General features: G+C 48.5%; 1 protein-coding gene across 4 annotated transcripts; it reads right to left on the bottom strand.

Annotated features, from left to right (window-relative positions):
- Positions 1 to 3: 3 nt before the first annotated feature.
- On the bottom strand, positions 4 to 19183 carry kcnq2b (potassium voltage-gated channel, KQT-like subfamily, member 2b). 4 transcript variants are annotated; one of them, XM_086200394.1, is made up of 19 exons: positions 18979 to 19183; positions 17884 to 18034; positions 16280 to 16370; positions 15674 to 15800; positions 15418 to 15593; positions 10550 to 10675; positions 10311 to 10421; positions 10129 to 10224; positions 8760 to 8854; positions 8617 to 8685; positions 8490 to 8519; positions 8148 to 8227; positions 7680 to 7883; positions 6480 to 6527; positions 6164 to 6272; positions 4090 to 4221; positions 3814 to 3937; positions 3556 to 3731; positions 4 to 3385 (listed from the first exon to the last, which is right to left on the bottom strand). In XM_086200394.1, exons 1-19 carry the CDS (start codon positions 19109 to 19111, stop codon positions 2746 to 2748), a joined length of 2718 nt encoding a protein of 905 aa, XP_086056520.1. In that variant the 5' UTR covers positions 19112 to 19183; the 3' UTR covers positions 4 to 2745. The 4 variants fall into 4 exon arrangements, with proteins under 4 accessions (XP_086056520.1, XP_086056521.1, XP_086056522.1 ...); XM_086200395.1 differs by having other exon boundaries at positions 17884 to 18031; XM_086200396.1 differs by lacking the exon at positions 6480 to 6527.
- Between the last annotated feature and the right edge of the window lie 77 nt (positions 19184 to 19260).

Below are 19260 nucleotides of genomic sequence, written 5' to 3'. Positions count from 1 at the left end.
GGATTTAAAGGTTTTAATTCATATTGAGATACAATCAGACAGGAAATATGCAAAGACACTGAGTTACAGTCTGAGCTGCCAAAACAAGGTCAGCATTAATTCACTCAGCTTTTCCTCCAAATACCCAAAGTGGGCAGAACGGAGGACAGCAGGACAGAAGAATCACCTTCACCTCTACGTCGTCTACGATTCGTCCCTCTCGAGGGAACCTTGGCATCTTTGAAGGTTTTCTGGCTGTTCACTAAATTTATACTTTTCTTTTTTCCCCTTAAAAAAAAAAAGGTTTTGTTCGATTTCCTCTTTTTTGTTTGCCCTTGTTCCCCTCCTCTCTGCCCGGAGGGAAGGAAGAGCTCTGAAGGACACGTGTGGTCTCCATGGAAACGTCAGCGTTTACGTTCAAACGAACAAGTTGAGGCAATTCAACGGGCAGCAGACCCCCGATCACCAGCCAGTGACAACAAAACGGACCGGATTTAGAAGCCGATCAGATGCTGAGGATCGGTTGATCAGATGGACACGCCGAAAAAAGTGCTAACCTGATCGCGCAGGTCAAAGGTCAGTTTGCAGCTGAAACCTAAAAACATTCTGGAATTTGTGTCTAAAAAGAACTCAAGCAGTTTGAGACTCTCATTTTGTTAAGTTTGTCTCACTTTGGTTTCTGAAAGTAACAAGTGCAGTACATCATCGTTTTTGAGGAACCGTGGAGAAAACATTTCATCGACTCACTTATGGGGTTCAGCCATAAATGTTACAAAAAGTATTCCAAAAAGTACTTATTTAATTTGAAACTCTTTCAGTTTGGCTTAGATGTCTAGCTAGTACTACGAGAGTAGATGGTGCCCTCATCAGGCAGCGTTGGTGGGGGATCATCAGATGTACTGGGCTGCACCGTGGAAGTGTTTCACTCTCCAGTTTCAGCCACTTGAACGTCTCCACTGATTTGTTTCATCTGCTGCTTTGAAAATGGTTCTGGACGTGTGAATAAATGACTGATCCACTCTGCGTGGCTGTAGATCAACAGTCACTCCGGAGGGGAACACAAGGTTTCGTCAGACGAGTTAAAACTTGAATCTTAAACATCTCAGTTATTAAAGCAGAAACATTCCTGCCTTCTTCAGTGTTGCCACTCCTGCGTTTGCAGGTTAGTGATTACAGGTCACTCTCATTCCACCGTATTCTGCTGTCGCCAAGATCTTGGTGTGAAACTGCTGTGTTTGTGTCACCGCTGCGATCGCAGCTCTACCCTTTTAATAAGCCCCGCCCCCTGACAGTGATTGTCCACAGCATAGCAACCATAGCAACAGCTCTGTCACATGACTGCTGAAGGTTCATCTCTTAGGTGGAATGGCTAAGAGTGTAACTGTAAGCAATATATTCAAAGAAAATGTAAACCGCTAACACTAGCATGCTGAGCTAACTAGCACACCACCTCCAGCAGTAAACCAATCTAGCGTTCTAAGCGTTGTGTCCTAACTATTAGCGTTCGCTAACTCCATTGGGATTTTCTTGAAAGCTCAGCTGTATCTGGGGGAAAAAAAGAAAAACAAAAAACTACACAGTATTTTCTGAACTCGGAATAATTTCTTGCATCAAATTTGTGTTCCAACAGACCCTGCAGACAAATCCAGCTGCTAATTCAAATTCCACTGTGACACGCAAGCACAAATGTTCACCTTCACGAGGCAAATAGAGGCAAGATGGGAGGTTGCAAATGTGACGTTTTTGTCACGTTAATCCCAGAGTTTTATCTTGATCTGATTAATAAACATACAGCGTCTAGACGAGAGCTCAGATGCTGAGAATACAAACTGGAGAACATGTTAGAGCTAATGACCGCACACTCCCTCCACAGTTGACCACTGAAACAGTCCAGCAGTTAAATTCATGCAAGTTACACAATATGTACATTTGTGTAACGATCAGTCTGAACATCCGCTGTCTTCCAAATCCTGCCCTCCGTCAGAGACACACGAGACAGCTCAAATTAGTGACATGACACAAAACAGAGAGTTGTACAGTTTCTAGTTGCTTGTGTTTTCCCTGAAGTTTCCCAGATTTACTCTTTTGTCAATGACTGAACCTTCTGTATCTGTTCAGTCTGACAATCACCAGCCTGAGAGCTTTTCTCTTGACCTCGTTACTTCTGTAGTTATGGCTTTTTGCCTGTAGAGGGCAGAAGAAACTCCTGAATTTACCTTCAGTCCCAGAAGACACAAGAGCACGCTTGGGTCAACTGAAATGAACTTCAGTTGAATGTTCAGGCAAACTTTGTGTTTGAGCTCTGGAGAGCAAGCAGAGGACAAACATCTGTTGTCATGGCGATGTGTCCGTCTGAGTTCCCATGATGCTTAAAGTGTTGATTTTTGAAAACATACTGAACAACTGTAACAGCCATCTGATAGTTACAAATGTCTTTAATATGGAAACGAGTAACAGATTAGATGTGGGCGTGTCCCAGCAGGGACCCAGTCAGGTTTGGGCGTGTCCCAGCAGGGACCCAGTCAGGTTTGGGCGTGTCCCAGCAGGGTACCAATCAATGACAGTGGAAACAAACACTTGCTGTACAGGTTGAAGTATTCGTATGGACAAAAGCAGTGTGACAGCTGGTGCTTTGTACCTTTCCCATGATGCATCACTCCAGCTGGTGTTTAAGCCTTTAGTCCACTAAACTTCAGTTTTCATTCACATTTCTGTTGTTTTTATTAGTTATTGTTCTGCTGGTTCGGTCCTGGTTTACATTTGCCTCTACTTGGTTCCGGTCCAGGCCCGGTCTGAGTGCGGTGAGGGGACACAGAGCTCAGAGTCGGAGTCCGACTCCCCCTCAGCGATGTAGGGTCTGATGGTGGCACAGCGGGAGGAAGCTCCCCCTCCCCGGGGGTCTCCCAGGTTGGTGGATGAAGAGTAGAAGCTGTTGTTGAGGAAGTCCATGTTCTCTCTGGACTGTGAGATGGAGAAGCCACTGAAGGAGCGCTCCAGCTCCTCGTGGTCCACAGACGGGATGGAGATGGAAGTGTCGCTGTCCGGCTTCACTTCCTCCCCGCCCTCCCCTCCGCTCCCACAGGCTCCTTCTCCTCCCTTCTCTGTTCTCTCTGCCCCCCCTCGATCTCCAGCGCTGTGACGGTTTGGCCGGTTCCCACTGTGTCTTTCTCCAGCTGGTGGTGGTGGAAGCCGGACGAGCGACCCATCGCCCACTGGGCTCGGGGTGTTGCCATGGCTACATTGAGGAGGGGGTGGGGCCTGTTGGTGGAGTTGAGAGCTGATTGGCTGCCAGGAGGTGGAGGGAGGGCAGGTGGGGGTGCTGTAGTTCCTATGTCCGGTGGAGCTGCTGGAACGCACCATCTTTGTCACAAAGCGATTCTTCTCTATAGGGTCGCCTGGCAACACCCTAAACAACAGCAACAACAACAAAATGTAAACAAATCATGTTGAATCTAAACAAACAGACCGTAAACATGCCAACGGTCAGCAAACAAAATCAAGTTTGAGTTTGATACTGGTTCTTTACTGGTGCCAAACCAGAAGCAGTATGTTTTCCAAGTAATGGCAGACACTAACTGGAGGATCTTTGAAATGGACTGGCTCTTTTCCAGTTGGTCAACCGGACTGTGGTAGGGCGGGGCTGGGTCAGGCTCCTTGGACCCGAAGTAGGCATCTGTCTCAGCCTGAGGGATTCCCATTCGCTGGATGTAGATATTGACCAGGAAGTCCAGCTTTCTCTCCATGGACAGAACCTAAAGAACACACAACCAGCGGAGGACGAATCAAAAGGCAGCTTCCTGTGTTTTTAGTAACGGACATGTTGCCATTGGTTACCTGTTTCTCCACCTTCCCCAACCGTCCCATCATGCTTGGGTCCTCTGGTAGCTCTTCACCCGTTGCTTTGGGACGGTCCTTGTCCGCTGCAATAGGCGTTCCTCTGCCGACAATCTGGTCGACCCTGTTAAAGGCAGAAAGCCCAAGCCTCTGATATTTCAGCATTTTTTCTAAACTAAACATCAACAGCGACGTGTTTGTCAACAGCATGAATATCATTTTTAATAGAGAATGTGACCGGATTCATTTTGTCCGGTGAGATTCAGAGGCATGAACCTTGACTGGAGGTTCTTGATGCGGGCGAGCATGTCCAGGTGTCCAGCTGAATACTGTTCAATCACGTCCATGACATCATAAGGACGAAGACTCTCCTTAAACTTCCTCTTAGACACCATGAACCGCATGATGCTGCCAGAGACAGGAAACAGGATGTCAGTTGGTGCTTGACTTCTGATGGTCAATGTTCAGCACGTTCTCACCAATAAAGATGTTCCTCTGAATCCTCATGTCATGTTTGAAGTGCAAACGGAGACATTTTGTAGATACCCCTCCACCCCTCCCTCCCTCTCTGCGGGCTCAGAGCCTCCCAGAAGAACTGCGTCACCATAGTGCGAACTAATGACCGTAATCTGGTTCTTGATTCTATTTCCGTTGTTCTCGCCCCACATATCTAGTCTTTATGTGAGCGACAGCGTTTTGTTTAGCTCTACCCATCAGTGCAGGGGCAGCTCTGCTCAGCGTGACTTCCCGTAACGATGCAATAGTTCAGATAGAGACATTTACACGACTGACACTAGAACTGAACCTCCAACATCCACTGGTCTGGTGTTTACTGGTGGATCTGATGTAGAACTGAACCTCCACCATCCACCGGTCTGGTGTTTACTGGTGGATCTGATGTAGAACTGAACCTCCACCATCCACCGGTCTGGTGTGTACTGGTGGATCTGATGTAGAACTGAACCTCCACCATCCACCGGTCTGGTGTTTACTGGTGGATCTGATGTAGAACTGAACCTCCACCATCCACCGGTCTGGTGTTTACTGGTGGATCTGATGTAGAACTGAACCTCCACCATCCACCAGTCTGGTGTTTACTGGTGGATCTGATGTAGAACTGAACCTCCACCATCCACCGGTCTGGTGTTTACTGGTGGATCTGATGTAGAACTGAACCTCCACCATCCACCGGTCTGGTGTTAACTGGTGGATCTGATGTAGACCTGAACCTCCAACAACCACCGGTCTGGTGTTTACTGGTGGATCTGATGTAGACCTGAACCTCCACCATCCACCGGTCTGGTGTTTACTGGTGGATCTGATGTAGACCTGAACCTCCAACAACCACCGGTCTGGTGTTCACTGGTGGATCTGATGTAGAACTGAACCTCCACCATCCACCAGTCTGGTGTTTACTGGTGGATCTGATGTAGAACTGAACCTCCACCATCCACCAGTCTGGTGTTTACTGGTGGATCTGATGGCTTGATTTAAAATAGCTTCAGCTGTTAACCACTTTTTTTGTGAGCATAAAGCTAAACCTCCCCATCCAGTACTACTCTCTGTGCTAAGCTAACTAGCGAGGGTCTCAGCTCCCTGATGCAGATCAGAGAAGAGTCTCCATGTCTCTTGTCTGGCCCTGGGGACAGTAGACAATTAGTGTATTGCTGAAAAAGTCAGCGTGTTCCTGAAAGACCCGGCCCCACCAGGCTCTTAATCTGCTTAATTCTGACTTGCATAGAGGCTGAAAATTGATGATCGAAGAGATGGAGCAAAGGAGCTGAGCTCAACCCTAGAAAACCAGCCTGAAACAAAAAGCCCGCTAACATACACAGGTCTTCCTGCTTCTCGCTTTGGGATCATGGACCGTGTGAGTGCAGTCACTGCAATATAAGACCAAGTAGCTGCATTTAGGGCTAAATATTATAAAACCAGTAAATCATGTTCATGTAACTTAACTGACAGCAGAGCGAAGCAAATCTAGTTAAAACTCTTTTCTGTATGACGGACAACACCACAAACAACAGGGATAATAACAGCAATAATTAGAATGGGAAGAGGTCAAACAACATGAGACGAGTTTTAGTGAGACAGGAAACAGAAAACAATGACACTGAACCTAACTAGATGTCAGACTGACTGCTCTTACCCAACAGCTGATGGAGACCTTTGACCCTGGGGTGAGCAAAAAATAAATAAATAAAAAAACAACAAAAAAAATACAAAAAATTATGTGAATAAAAAGCAGAATGAGTTCTGTACATAATAACCAGCAAATAAACGGTGAATAAAGCAATGAATGAAATAAATAAAATGGCTTTCAGAGTGAAAATAAGAGCAGAGTTCGTACCAGATGGCTCTGATAGTGACCTTTATCCCCGGGGTCAAGTCCTGGGGGACGAACTCACAGTGGCAGCTCTTGTTGTCGTCAGCCATGTCTTCTCCTGGCAGGCTGGCGTCTGCAACGGCAGCAACAACACAAGGCCGTGTCCGAGGAAATCCACACACATGAAGTGAGACGACGAGGTTTACAAGCAAAATACCTCAGAGAAGTAAAGAACATGAGTTTCCTCTGTCCACTAGTGTGTGTGTGTGTGTGTGTGTGTGCATGTGTGTGTGTGTGTGTGCGTGTGCGCGTGTCTGTGTGTGCGTGTGCTCGCGCTGACCTGGGGAGTTCTTCTGTCTGAACTCTTCATCCTGCATCTCTATCAGCACTACAGAAGAAGGAAAACAGAAGTCAGTGAGGGCAGGACGGATTCCACTTAACTCATCCTCATCATCTTCTTCTTTGGGGCTGAAAACACCAATGAAGAAGAAACAAATGCCCTACCAAAGTCAGCAAAGATAATTTCATTCCATGATTTTGATGTCAAAGAATTATGACTCTTCAGAGACGGACAAATAGCAGGGAAATGTTCGTAGATTTCAATGAACCTGAAGATTAAATGCTTTCGAGTTTTGTGTCTTAGTCACATTTAGCTTAGCTTAGCTTAGCTCACAACTGGATGTAGCAGGAATCTGCAAGCCTAGATTATTATCAAAGTAAATGCAGGAGGGAAAGTGCTAGCCTAGCTAAGCACAAATATTGGATGCAAGGGGCGAACTACTAGCCTAGCTTAGCGCTACTACTGGATGTAGGAGAGAAACTGCTCGCTTAGTTTAATACAAAATTAAACACTGATTAATGATACGATTCCCAGGGGAAACTCGTTAGCCTAGCTTAGCACAAACATATAGCAAGAGGAAGCTGCTAGCCAAGCAAGCACAACAACTGGAAACGAAGGGAAATTGCTTGCCTTGCAGGGCTAAAACAAGCACACAGACTGGACACACAGGGAAACTACTAGCCTAGCTTAGCACATAAAGGCATGAAGGGAGAACAGCTAGCACAGCGAGCACAGCATGAAAGACTGCAAGCCTCTCTTGGACAGATGATAGAGCCTGTAGTTAGTGGACAAATCAAACTGAAAGCGGTCCAATCAAGTTCAAATCAGTCCAAATCACTGTGAATCAGACAGCTGCTGCCAGTCCAAACCAGTCGGGACTAATTAAGATCATCTACAACCAGTTAAGACCAGTATGAACAACTTGCCCCAGAAGCCCAGATGATGAGTTGACCAGTGAAACCTTCTATTGTCCTCTCATGACTTTCTGCCTCTTTCATCCTCATTTTCTTCCCTACCATCATCCCTTCTTTTCTCTATTGACGTTGTTGATTCGATCTGTTCTGAGGTCGTATGTGGATGCCTGGCTGGGATTGGTCGGTTTTGAACACTGCCATGTCCAGGCTGAACCACGAGCTAGATGGTGGATGTGACTTGATCTTCAGTGTGAATGTTCTAATCGGTCATTCTTGGCCCTCTTACCTTCGGAGTTTTGGCGGGAGGCAGCTCCTCGGATCTTGAAGGCTTGTCTAGTTCTGCTGCGTTCTCCGAAGCTCCAGCTCTTTGGGACTTTGCTAGGACTCTCCTCCAGACTTGGTTCAATGCTGGGGGACCGTCGCAAGGCCTGAACACCCCCTGGGCCCCCGGGAACGCCAGGAACCACACCAGGGCCAACACCTGTAACCACTAGAGAGGAGAGACAGGATGAATGTACGGGCTGGTTTGCGGTCCTTATTCAACAGCTCGTTAAGCATCAGAGCAACCAGTTTGTGGTATTACAGCAGTGACTCGTCTTCATCCTGGACAGGAGAGAAAGTATCGTGGATCTACAGGTTCTGATGACAAACCAAAGTAGTTACTAATATGATTCCGAATCCTTTCAGTACCTGACAGAGAACCTGAGTGTTCAACAAAGGCAAACTCTGTAAGACATTTTGTTCCGCCACCCACCATGCTGAGGAGAACCTTTTCCTTTGGTTCCTGAGCTCCGGGGGGAAGAGAAGACCCTCTCCTTCAGACTGACCTTTTGACTGTGGAGACAAGAGACACAGACGTGTTGAATCTTTGGAACCAACCAAATTCCTTCTTCCGTACTGTAAGTTTCTTGCTAGCTCTCATCGGTTCAACACAGTTTTTCATCACAAAAACATGTCCCACCCCCTCTTGATGGAGGAACTCCATAGGGTTCCAGACTAGTCCAGAATCACATAGTGAAGAGTTATTGCCACCGGCCCTGAAATCTAACTGTGTCTGGATGGGGTTCATTTAGTAACTATTTTACTGGCCACTGACCTGGGAGACGGTTCAGGCTGGACATCCCTCCTGCAGAGGGACAGAGTACAAAGACACAAAGAAGATGAATGACATGAGCACCGCAACAAGAACATATAGTTTTTGTAGTAGTTTGTCGGTCTCAGACCTGAATGAGAGTCCTGATTTGTTCTTGAGGTTCCTCAGTAAGTCCAGCTGATTGAGGGGAGGAATCAACCTGGAGAGGTGCTCATGGTGAGACATTCTGCTATACAGAACAAGGCAGTTGTCTCTGGGTGGAGTGACGCTCACCTGTACATGGGGACAGACACGGTCCTCTCGTAATAATCCCAAGTTGATGTCAGATCAGTTCGACTTAGATTTGTGGCATAAACCCTCCAAGCTGCCTGCAGAGAGAAATAAGATATTCCTGTTGTTTCCATGGAAACAGGCACAGTTGATGTGGCCGTGGCTCTTAAGGTGTGTTCACACCAAACGCAACACAAATTTTTCACACATTAAGATTACATGTAAAGTCGACATAGAGAGGCAAATAGATGCAAATTTGCTTATATTCTCGCCGGGCGGCGTGGATGACGCAAATGGCGTGCATTTCGTGTATTCACGTCTACGCAAGTTGAAAATATTCAAATTCACATGACGCTGTGTTGAGAGAGGCTATCAGCATTTAGATTCCCCCAGCGTAAGTGACGTCACTGACGTCAATGGTCCTGGCGTACTGTTGAGTCGCAAAATGGAGGAGAAACTAGTCGTTGCAGTTTGTGGTCACCTGGAGCTTTGCGACATTACGTCACCTAAGTACAGAGACCAAGGCGGTGAATTCTCCCACCTTTGTGTGCCTCCGGATTGTGTCATGGATCCAGATACGGTGGTGTTTGGTTTTCCACCGTATCTGGGACTTCCACAACAGGTACAAGCCAGCAATGGTTGTAACGTCAGCACGTTGACAATGCAAAGAAATGGCGGAAATAAATTTTCCTTGATGGGGAAAGAAGTTCACGCAAATGACGTAAATAAAAACAAATGATCCAGCAGTCAAACTCGCGTGGGTAAAGTGAAGCGAAAATGCACGTTGCGTTTGGTGTGAACACGCCTTTAGGGTGCACGCAGACTTGGCCCAGTTTGCCAAGTGCCAAGCTAAAGCACAATTTTCCTTCCATTCTGTGCTGCAGCACCTGATAATGGATTTTGGGGGTCAAATGTGGTTGGGTACGAACTCCCCTGTGTGAGTGGGAGGTCAACCAGGTTGGCCACTAATATCTCGTCTTGTGGTCTGATCCGTTTCATTGTATCCTTGAGTAAAGCCACATTCCCACTGGACCAAAAAACCCAGCAGCACTTGTGCTTTTTTTGCAACGGGAACAGCTTTAATAGTCAGTCAGTCCCAGGACGAATGTCCCCCATTCAACAATGTCCAAGGGAGAAAGAAAGCTCACCTCTTTGATCATTGCATTCATGAATTCAACCAAGCAGCGACGCTAAGATCATTCAGTCAGAGTCCAGTTTGGAAAAACAAACTGGAGTTAAACAAAAGACACTCCATCACTGTCCTGTTACTACTGCTACCAAACGGTTCATTTGAACAGGGATGAATCCTTGTTTCAGCATCAATTTTCACTGTTATTGGTACGAGGGATGCTAAATGGTAGCCCCACGTTACCTGTATCAGTCCAGCTGCTGGGTTGCGTCTCTTCTCAAAGTGTTTCTGTCTGTGCTGTTCCTGAACCTTTAAGGCAAAACCAGAACCAAGGATCCCCTAACACGGAGAGAGACAGGAAACTGGTTGAATTGGGTTTGGACCAAGACGGGTCGACTTGCATCAGATAAATTCTGCTAACTCACAGCTGGCAGAGCGAAGAATGAGACTCCAATCAGAGTGAAGGTTGCCGCCAGCAGGCGTCCGTTCCAGGTGATGGGGAACTTATCTCCATAACCGATGGTCGTCAAGGTGATCTGAAAGACAAATAAGATCAGTATTCAGCCGAACATGAATACTTGAGCGACAATCGCAGAGAAAAAGTAGCTGTGGTGAAACAAGAGGTCACAACACTTTAGAAGTTTGTTTATTGTGCAGGTCTCACCAGTCCCCACCAGAGGGCGTCGGCATACGTCTCAAACTGCTCATTGTCTTCCTTTTCTGCCAAATAAACCAGGAAACTGGCCAGAATAAGACACAAGAAGCCGATATACCAGGCTGTGATCAGCTCCTGCAGAGACGAAAACATTATGGAGAATAAGAAAAGGGAAGGTTACCTCCATGTCCGCCCTCACAGACTTAGGGGCTTGCACCTGCTGAGTTCACGAGGGCCTGAAGGTCTAGTCGTCAAGTGCACGAGGGTTCTACCCAAGCATTAGGAACCCTTAACACCCCCCCCCCCCCTTTAAACATGTGTCCAAATTTCTCGAGACTTTTGCCCGAGGTAATTGGGCACAGTTCATAGTAGTGGTTACCATGGCTACCAGAGGGTTTCCCAAAGTGGAAAGAAAAAGTTAATATGACGCTGAGCAGGAAAATGTGCTTTCTTACAGATGGAACCGACATCATCATCTGGAAAAGAATATTTTACAGGGAATCTCATTGTACTCACTTGTTACATGTGGATTGGCCAGAATTAAACATCATTTTAATTTTTTCAAAAAATATAAACAAACTAAAGCTGCAAGCAGCGTTGTGAGGGCCTGAGCCCTGGCCTGAACCCCAGGGTGTCCTGGTCCAGGGTGGAGGCCTTGTAGTTGAGGAGATAGAAGCCTGAGTCTGATCAGAGAGTGAGAGCAGAGCTGAGAGCTGGCCCTTTAAGAACCCCTCCCCCACTGCTCTGTCTTTGATCTGTGCTAGAGTGAGAGCAGAGCTGAGAGCTGGCCCTTTAAGAACCCCTCCCCCACTGCTCTGTCTTTGATCTGTGCTAGAGTGAGAGCAGAGCTGAGAGCTGGCCCTTTAAGAACCCCTCCCCACTGCTCTGTCTCTGATCTGTGCTAGAGTGAAAGCAGAGCTGAGAGCTGGCCCTTTAAGAACCCCTCCCCCACTGCTCTGTCTCTGATCTGTGCTAGAGTGAGAGCAGAGCTGAGAGCTGGCCCTTTAAGAACCCCTCCCCACTGCTCTGTCTTTGATCTGTGCTAGAGTGAGAGCAGAGCTGAGAGCTGGCCCTTTAAGAACCCCTCCCCACTGCTCTGTCTCTGATCTGTGCTAGAGTGAAAGCAGAGCTGAGAGCTGGCCCTTTAAGAACCCCTCCCCCACTGCTCTGTCTCTGATCTGTGCTAGAGTGAAAGCAGAGCTGAGAGCTGGCCCTTTAAGAACCCCTCCCCCACTGCTCTGTCTTTGATCTGTGCTAGAGTGAGAGCAGAGCTGAGAGCTGGCCCTTTAAGAACCCCTCCCCACTGCTCTGTCTCTGATCTGTGCTAGAGTGAAAGCAGAGCTGAGAGCTGGCCCTTTAAGAACCCCTCCCCCACTGCTCTGTCTCTGATCTGTGCTAGAGTGAGAGCAGAGCTGAGAGCTGGCCCTTTAAGAACCCCTCCCCACTGCTCTGTCTTTGATCTGTGCTAGAGAGAGAGCAGAGCTGAGAGCTGGCCCTTTAAGAACCCCTCCCCACTGCTCTGTCTCTGATCTGTGCTAGAGTGAGAGCAGAGCTGAGAGCTGGCCCTTTAAGAACCCCTCCCCCACTGCTCTGTCTTTGATCTGTGCTAGAGTGAGAGCAGAGCTGAGAGCTGGCCCTTTAAGAACCCCTCCCCCACTGCTCTGTCTTTGATCTGTGCTAGAGTGAGAGCAGAGCTGAGAGCTGGCCCTTTAAGAACCCCTCCCCCACTGCTCTGTCTTTGATCTGTGCTAGAGTGAAAGCAGAGCTGAGAGCTGGCCCTTTAAGAACCCCTCCCCACTGCTCTGTCTTTGATCTGTGCTAGAGTGAGAGCAGAGCTGAGAGCTGGCCCTTTAAGAACCCCTCCCCCACTGCTCTGTCTTTGATCTGTGCTAGAGAGAGAGCAGAGCTGAGAGCTGGCCCTTTAAGAACCCCTCCCCACTGCTCTGTCTCTGATCTGTGCTAGAGTGGAGAGCAGAGCTGAGAGCTGGCCCTTTAAGAACCCCTCCCCCACTGCTCTGTCTTTGATCTGTGCTAGAGTGGAGAGCAGAGCTGAGAGCTGGCCCTTTAAGAACCCCTCCCCCACTGCTCTGTCTTTGATCTGTGCTAGAGAGAGAGCAGAGCTGAGAGCTGGCCCTTTAAGGACCCCTCCCCACTGCTCTGTGCTAGAGTGGAGAGCAGAGCTGAGAGCTGGCCCTTTAAGAACCCCCTCCCCACTGCTCTGTCTTTGATCTGTGCTAGAGAGAGAGCAGAGCTGAGAGCTGGCCCTTTAAGAACCCCTCCCCCACTGCTCTGTCTTTGATCTGTGCTAGAGAGAGAGCAGAGCTGAGAGCTGGCCCTTTAAGGACCCCTCCCCACTGCTCTGTCTTTGATCTGTGCTAGAGTGGAGAGCAGAGCTGAGAGCTGGCCCTTTAAGAACCCCTCCCCACTGCTCTGTCTCTGATCTGTGCTAGAGTGGAGAGCAGAGCTGAGAGCTGGCCCTTTAAGAACCCCTCCCCCACTGCTCTGTCTTTGATCTGTGCTAGAGTGAGAGCAGAGCTGAGAGCTGGCCCTTTAAGAACCCCTCCCCCACTGCTCTGTCTTTGATCTGTGCTAGAGTGAGAGCAGAGCTGAGAGCTGGCCCTTTAAGAACCCCTCCCCACTGCTCTGTCTCTGATCTGTGCTAGAGTGAGAGCAGAGCTGAGAGCTGGCCCTTTAAGAACCCCTCCCCACTGCTCTGTCTTTGATCTGTTCTAGAGTGAGAGCAGAGCTGAGAGCTGGCCCTTTAAGAACCCCTCCCCACTGCTCTGTCTTTGATCTGTTCTAGAGTGAGAGCAGAGCTGAGAGCTGGCCCTTTAAGAACCCCTCCCCACTGCTCTGTCTTTGATCTGTGCTAGAGTGGAGAGCAGAGCTGAGAGCTGGCCCTTTAAGAACCCCCTCCCCACTGCTCTGTCTCTGATCTGTGCTAGAGTGAGAGCAGAGCTGAGAGCTGGCCCTTTAAGAACCCCTCCCCCACTGCTCTGTCTTTGATCTGTGCTAGAGAGAGAGCAGAGCTGAGAGCTGGCCCTTTCAGGACCCCTCCCCACTGCTCTGTCTTTGATCTGTGCTAGAGTGGAGAGCAGAGCTGAGAGCTGGCCCTTTAAGAACCCCTCCCCCACTGCTCTGTCTTTGATCTGTGCTAGAGTGAGAGCAGAGCTGAGAGCTGGCCCTTTAAGAACCCCTCCCCCACTGCTCTGTCTTTGATCTGTGCTAGAGTGAGAGCAGAGCTGAGAGCTGGCCCTTTAAGAACCCCTCCCCCACTGCTCTGTCTTTGATCTGTGCTAGAGTGAGAGCAGAGCTGGGAGCTGGCCCTTTAAGAACCCCTCCCCACTGCTCTGTCTCTGATCTGTGCTAGAGAGAGAGCAGAGCTGAGAGCTGGCCCTTTAAGAACCCCTCCCCCACTGCTCTGTCTTTGATCTGTGCTAGAGTGAGAGCAGAGCTGAGAGCTGGCCCTTTAAGAACCCCTCCCCCACTGCTCTGTCTTTGATCTGTGCTAGAGTGAGAGCAGAGCTGAGAGCTGGCCCTTTAAGAACCCCTCCCCCACTGCTCTGTCTTTGATCTGTGCTAGAGTGGAGAGAGAGGAGGAGCACCAGGACTGGAGTGGGACAAGAGGAAGAAGTCTGCATACGCTGGTCCAGAGGGACACAGAACACCATGTTCTTGGAGGGGTTTTTGTCAGGAATGCAGTGGTGTGGTTGGTAGAGCTGTGGGATGGATGGTGTAGACGTGAGAAGCGTTTGTTTGACAGTATGTACCTGAGAGGACACCGTCTCCCCATAGGCTTCCATTGGAAGCTGAAACGTGTCTCCCCCACTTTGACGGCTTGTAAAATCCAAACCCAGTAATTCAGATAAAAACTTTTAATAACTTTTAATCAGCACAGTTGGGAGAGAAATGTGTGAAAGTTTGGAAGCGATAGCATGAATGCCCTAGGAGGAGATAGATTTTGTTGGGGAGTAAAAAAAGTCCTCATTTTGACCGTTTTGTCCAATTTGTGGACATTCTGTTGTAGACAGGTGAGGGGTCAGAGTGTATGAATTTTGCGTCTTGATGAGAAGAGTCCAACGGTGTTGGTCCCATGTTTGTGGGACTTTCATGGGAGGAGTTATAGCGCTCTAAATTATAAAAAATTATGTTTTTGTTGTGTGGCTCCCTAGGTGGCGCTATTGACTTTTGTGGTGTTTTTCTTTTCGATGAGTGAATGTTTAGCCAGACTGGACAAGTGTGTCAAATTTCAGTGAATTTCAATCATGTTCAGGGGGTGAAATTAGATGATGCTCATATTGGGCGCTCATTGACAGCAAGAACAGTCCAGGACCAGGTTTTGAATGGTGAGGATGTGAAAACCGGCTCCAGGCCGTCTGGCCCAGCTGCCTCATGGGGGCTGGGGGGGGGGGGGGCACTGGTTAGTGTGTGTTTATAGTGTTTTAGTGCTGCTGATGTGTTGCTCTGCCGAGCAAACATGATAGGGTCTTACCCTAATTAACTAAATCAAAAGAGACATCTAGACTTACATGGAACCAACACTTTTTGGGGACAAAAGAAAGCGGTAAGATTGTGCTCCTAACTTTAGGTCCTCACAGCCCACGTGTCATAAATCAAACACGGATCGCCTGAGCAGAGCAACATCCTTCATCTGAGTGGGTGCAGAGAGATTTACTGTCCTTCCAAGTCACATGACACTTTAACATCAGAAAAAAGATGGGGAGTAGTGATCAATAACTCTGATCAATACTGTCCAGAATCGATGACAATGATAGATATGAAGCTCCCTGTCAGCTAGATTCTACACACACACACACACACACACACACACATGCGCGCGCGCGCTAAATGAGGCTCAGGGGTCGTTGCCAGGTCACCTTGCTGTGGGCGTACACCACCGAGCCCAGCAGCTTCCAGGTTCCTCCTCGTCGGTCCATCCGAATCATCCTCAGAATCTGAAGGAAACGTAGTGACCGGATCGCTGACGTGGCAAAAACGTTCCCCTGCGTCCCTGCCGCCAACACCGAGATGGACGCAATCAGCACCATGATGTCTGCAGACATAAACAGGAAGGCTGGATCAGTCGGCGGCCTCCTGCTTCTCAGTCCACATTGTTTCAGGCGTCAGACTCACCAATGACGCAGAACGGTTTACGGGCGAATTTGAGTCGTCCCCGCCACCCTCTGTAGCGACAGCAACAACCTGCAGCCCAGATCCTCACCATGTACTCCACCCCGAAGACCACGATGGTCACCACTTCCTGTTTCACACCGCAACATCACAAGGGCCGTGAGAAACCAGCAGCTGTTCATACCAAACCACCATTAAAAAATGAAAGAAATAAAACATAAACCTGCAGGTTCCTCGAATGAAAAACTGCAGGAACCATAACACAGAAGTTTTTCCTCTAATGTTGTAGTTTAAGATAGAAACTGTAAAAAGGGTTTTGCCAAATTTAGTATCGTACCCTACAAGCAACGTCACTCTAACTTCAACTTATCTATTAACTCATCTTGACTTAACCCAACAGCGGTTGCTGTACGTCTGTGGACGAACAACGAAGGCTAATTCTCTCAGGTCATTTTGTCTCTGAGAATAAATTCAGCCTGTTGAATATGTTTCTGTTCTATGGCCTCAGCGGATTCCCAAAATAGAACCAGTGTTTGATTTACAATCATATTCAAAAGGTCAGTCCCCAGAAATGAAAGCGTGATCCAGGTTGGATTGTTCTCCTTTTACCAGAATGTAGAGGGCATCCTCTGAACTCTTCTCATACTCTTTGATGGTGGAGAACACAGACAGAACCAGACAGGAGAACACCAGGACAAACCTACACAGAGAGAAGGAGATGTTACAGGAGGAACGATGGAGGAGGAGTTACAGTCAGACAGTCTCATGTTTCTGAAAGAGCTTCGGTGTTTCAGGGAGAAAATTTAGTCTGGGACACCTGATCTGAGATCTGCCTTCACCTATTGATAAGTAACTTGAGAAAAGTGTCTCACCTCACCTGCAACACCTGAACTCGCCCTCAGGGTTCAAGTACATGACCTCCAGTGGTTGTAAGCTACCAGGTTGTTTTGAGGTTAAACATAAGTTCCTTTGAGTATGAAGTCCGACTGAGGCGAAGAGTGTGATTAAACCCTGTGTGACGTGGTCACGGCAGTGAGTTGTTGCTCCGGGTGAATGAGTTCAGGAGGCTCAGGATCTTTTACACTATGATGATAAGATGGAGGGTGAGGCGGATCCATGCAGCGTTGGCAGTAATGCGAGCGCTGCATGGATCTGTGGCGATGAAGAGGGAGCTGAGCCGGAAGGCAAAGCTCTCAATTTACCACTTAAGTGACATTTCAGTTTCCTTTCATGGGCGTTGCCTGGCAGAGTGTGACAGCACATCAGAACAAACATGAGTTTCCTCTGCAGGGTAACTGGGTTTGGCCTGCGAGGGGATGACGAGCTCACACATACGGAGGGACCTCGGACCGGACGCTTGCTCACGGAGACAATTCACCAAGAGTTTGTGTCCCTGCAACCACTGACCGATCAGTACCTAACCAACCAATCAACCAACACTCTAGTTCTTATCAGAGGGGCCTAGAGTACAGACAGGTATAGAGGTGCACACACAGGTGTACATACAGGTATAGAGGGGTATGGACAGGTGTACATACAGGTATAGAGGGGTATGGACAGGTGTACATACAGGTGTACATACAGGTGCAGAGGGGTACATACAGGTGTACATACAGGTGGAGAGGGGTACATGCAGGTGTAGAGGGGTATATGCAGGTGCATATACAGGGGTACATACACGTGCACATACAGGTGTACAGGGGTACATACAGGTGTAGAGGGGTACATACAGGTGTACAGGGGTACATACAGGTGTACATACGGGTGTAGAGGGGTAGGTACAGCTGTACATACAGGTGTAGAGAAGTACATACAGGTGTACATACAGGTGTACAGGGGTACATACAGCTGTACATACAGGTGTAGAGGGGTAGGTACAGCTGTGCATACAGGTGTAGAGGGGTAGGTACAGCTGTACATACGGGTGTAGAGGGGTAGGTACAGCTGTACATACAGGTGTAGAGGAGTACATACAGGTGTACATACAGGTGTAGAGGGGTAGGTACAGCTGTACATACGGGTGTAGAGGGGTAGGTACAGCTGTACATACAGGTGTAGAGGAGTACATACAGGTGTACATACGGGTGTAGAGGGGTAGATACAGCTGTGCATACAGGTGTAAAGGGGTACATGCAGGTGTACATACAGGTGTAAAGGGGTACATACAGGTGTACATACAGGTGTAGAGGGGTACAGACGGAGTAGCTACTCACACGTAGGCATGGTAGATGAAGGCCCAGCCTCGTGGTCTTTCCAGGACGTTGTACAAGAAGTTCTGCAGCCGCCTGTAGAGCGCATTTCTTTTGGGAGGTTTCTTACCTCCAGAGACGCTGCTGCGCTGCCGGCGAGGACCCTCATCGCCTCCTCAACAAACGTACATGCACACACACACACGCACGCACGCACGCACACGCACACACACGCACGCACGCGCACACACACACACACACACACACGCACAGCTGTAGTGCCTGAGGCTGGTTTTGTTTTAAGTTTTAATAAACAGTTGTTGTCAGGCCTGATCTCACACAATAAACTAAGAGCAGAGAAACGAAGCAGCCAGAGTAACAACCAGTGATCAAACAGAGAACTGAGCCATGACGGCTGGTGAGACAGGGACAGAGGAGACTCTCCGTCTGTCCTCCAGCTTCTCAGGTCCAACATGTGGAAGAAGGAACGGTTTCATTCTCAAGAGCCAAAGGGTGTAGATCTTGGTCCACTTCTTTCAGTGAACGTGGAACTCAACTCCACTTCTATGACCACAGATGAAGGCTGATGTGGAGAAGTTGATGATTTTGAGGCGTCTCTCTCTTCCATTCCACTGCTAGTGTTCACTGATGCTAAGCTAACTAGCGGTAAGCTGTAGGGGGGAGGGGTCTACCTGCTGGTGTGGCTGTGAAAATGACATTAACTACTACAGTAATACAAGACAAGAAGTGTCTCCCAAAAAACTTGACATGTTCCGTTAAAGTGCAGCTGAGACGTAAACTTGTGAAATGTTGCTGTCACAGCTCATTGTTTATTGTTTGTGTGATCAAACGTCACCCGGAACCGGGAGCGTTTGCGGTTCTGTGTCACGGGTCGGTGCCGCCAGCCAACACTTCAAGAATCCGTTTAAAGCAAATAAATCTTTAACTTCCGTTCCGGAACATCATGTCTACATTAACAAACAAAAAAAACCCGCATCAGATGCACCTGCTCTTATCACATGACGTCACGTATCTTAATTAAAGATATCTATTAATTACGTTACTAGCAACTGTGTGTGTGTGTGTGTGTGTGTGTGTGTGTGTGTGTGTGTGTGTTACCTGCTATCAGCAGAGCTCCGTCCCTGCTGGACTCAGTCCCGCCGGCCTCCAGACCCACGAAGCCGACCTTCAGCTTCTTTTGATCGGCCTGTGCTCCGGGGAACACCCCGCCGTTCCGGGATTTCTGCACCATGACGGAGAAACGCGACGCGCACCGAAGCTGCTGGTCTAGCGGGAGCCCGCTGGCGGAGCACCGGTGCCGGCCAGGCCTGGCGGGAGCATCGCTGCTGCGGGACGAGAGGACAAAGAGACGGTGGGAGAAGAATCCCGAAGAGAGACAGA

This window comes from Aulostomus chinensis, chromosome 3 (assembly GCF_037954235.1).
Source record: "Aulostomus chinensis isolate RoL2024-O1b breed Wild chromosome 3, RoL_Achi_v1.0, whole genome shotgun sequence".
NCBI lineage: Eukaryota > Metazoa > Chordata > Actinopteri > Syngnathiformes > Aulostomidae > Aulostomus > Aulostomus chinensis.
Note: the sequence above shows the minus strand (reverse complement) of the source record. Positions and strands in the feature narration are given on the sequence as shown.

Bases quoted from the DNA above. Each gene is read 5' to 3' on its own strand.
- kcnq2b (XM_086200394.1), bottom strand. From the start codon at position 19,111: ATGGTGCAGAAATCCCGGAACGGCGGGGTGTTCCCCGGAGCACAGGCC. The intron at 18,035-18,978 runs GTAACACACACA...ACGTTTGTTGAG, and splicing joins CGGAGCTCTGCTGATAGCAG to GAGGCGATGAGGGTCCTCGC. The intron at 4,222-6,163 runs GTACGAACTCTG...TGTCTCTGGCAG, and splicing joins GTCACTATCAGAGCCATCTG to CATCATGCGGTTCATGGTGT.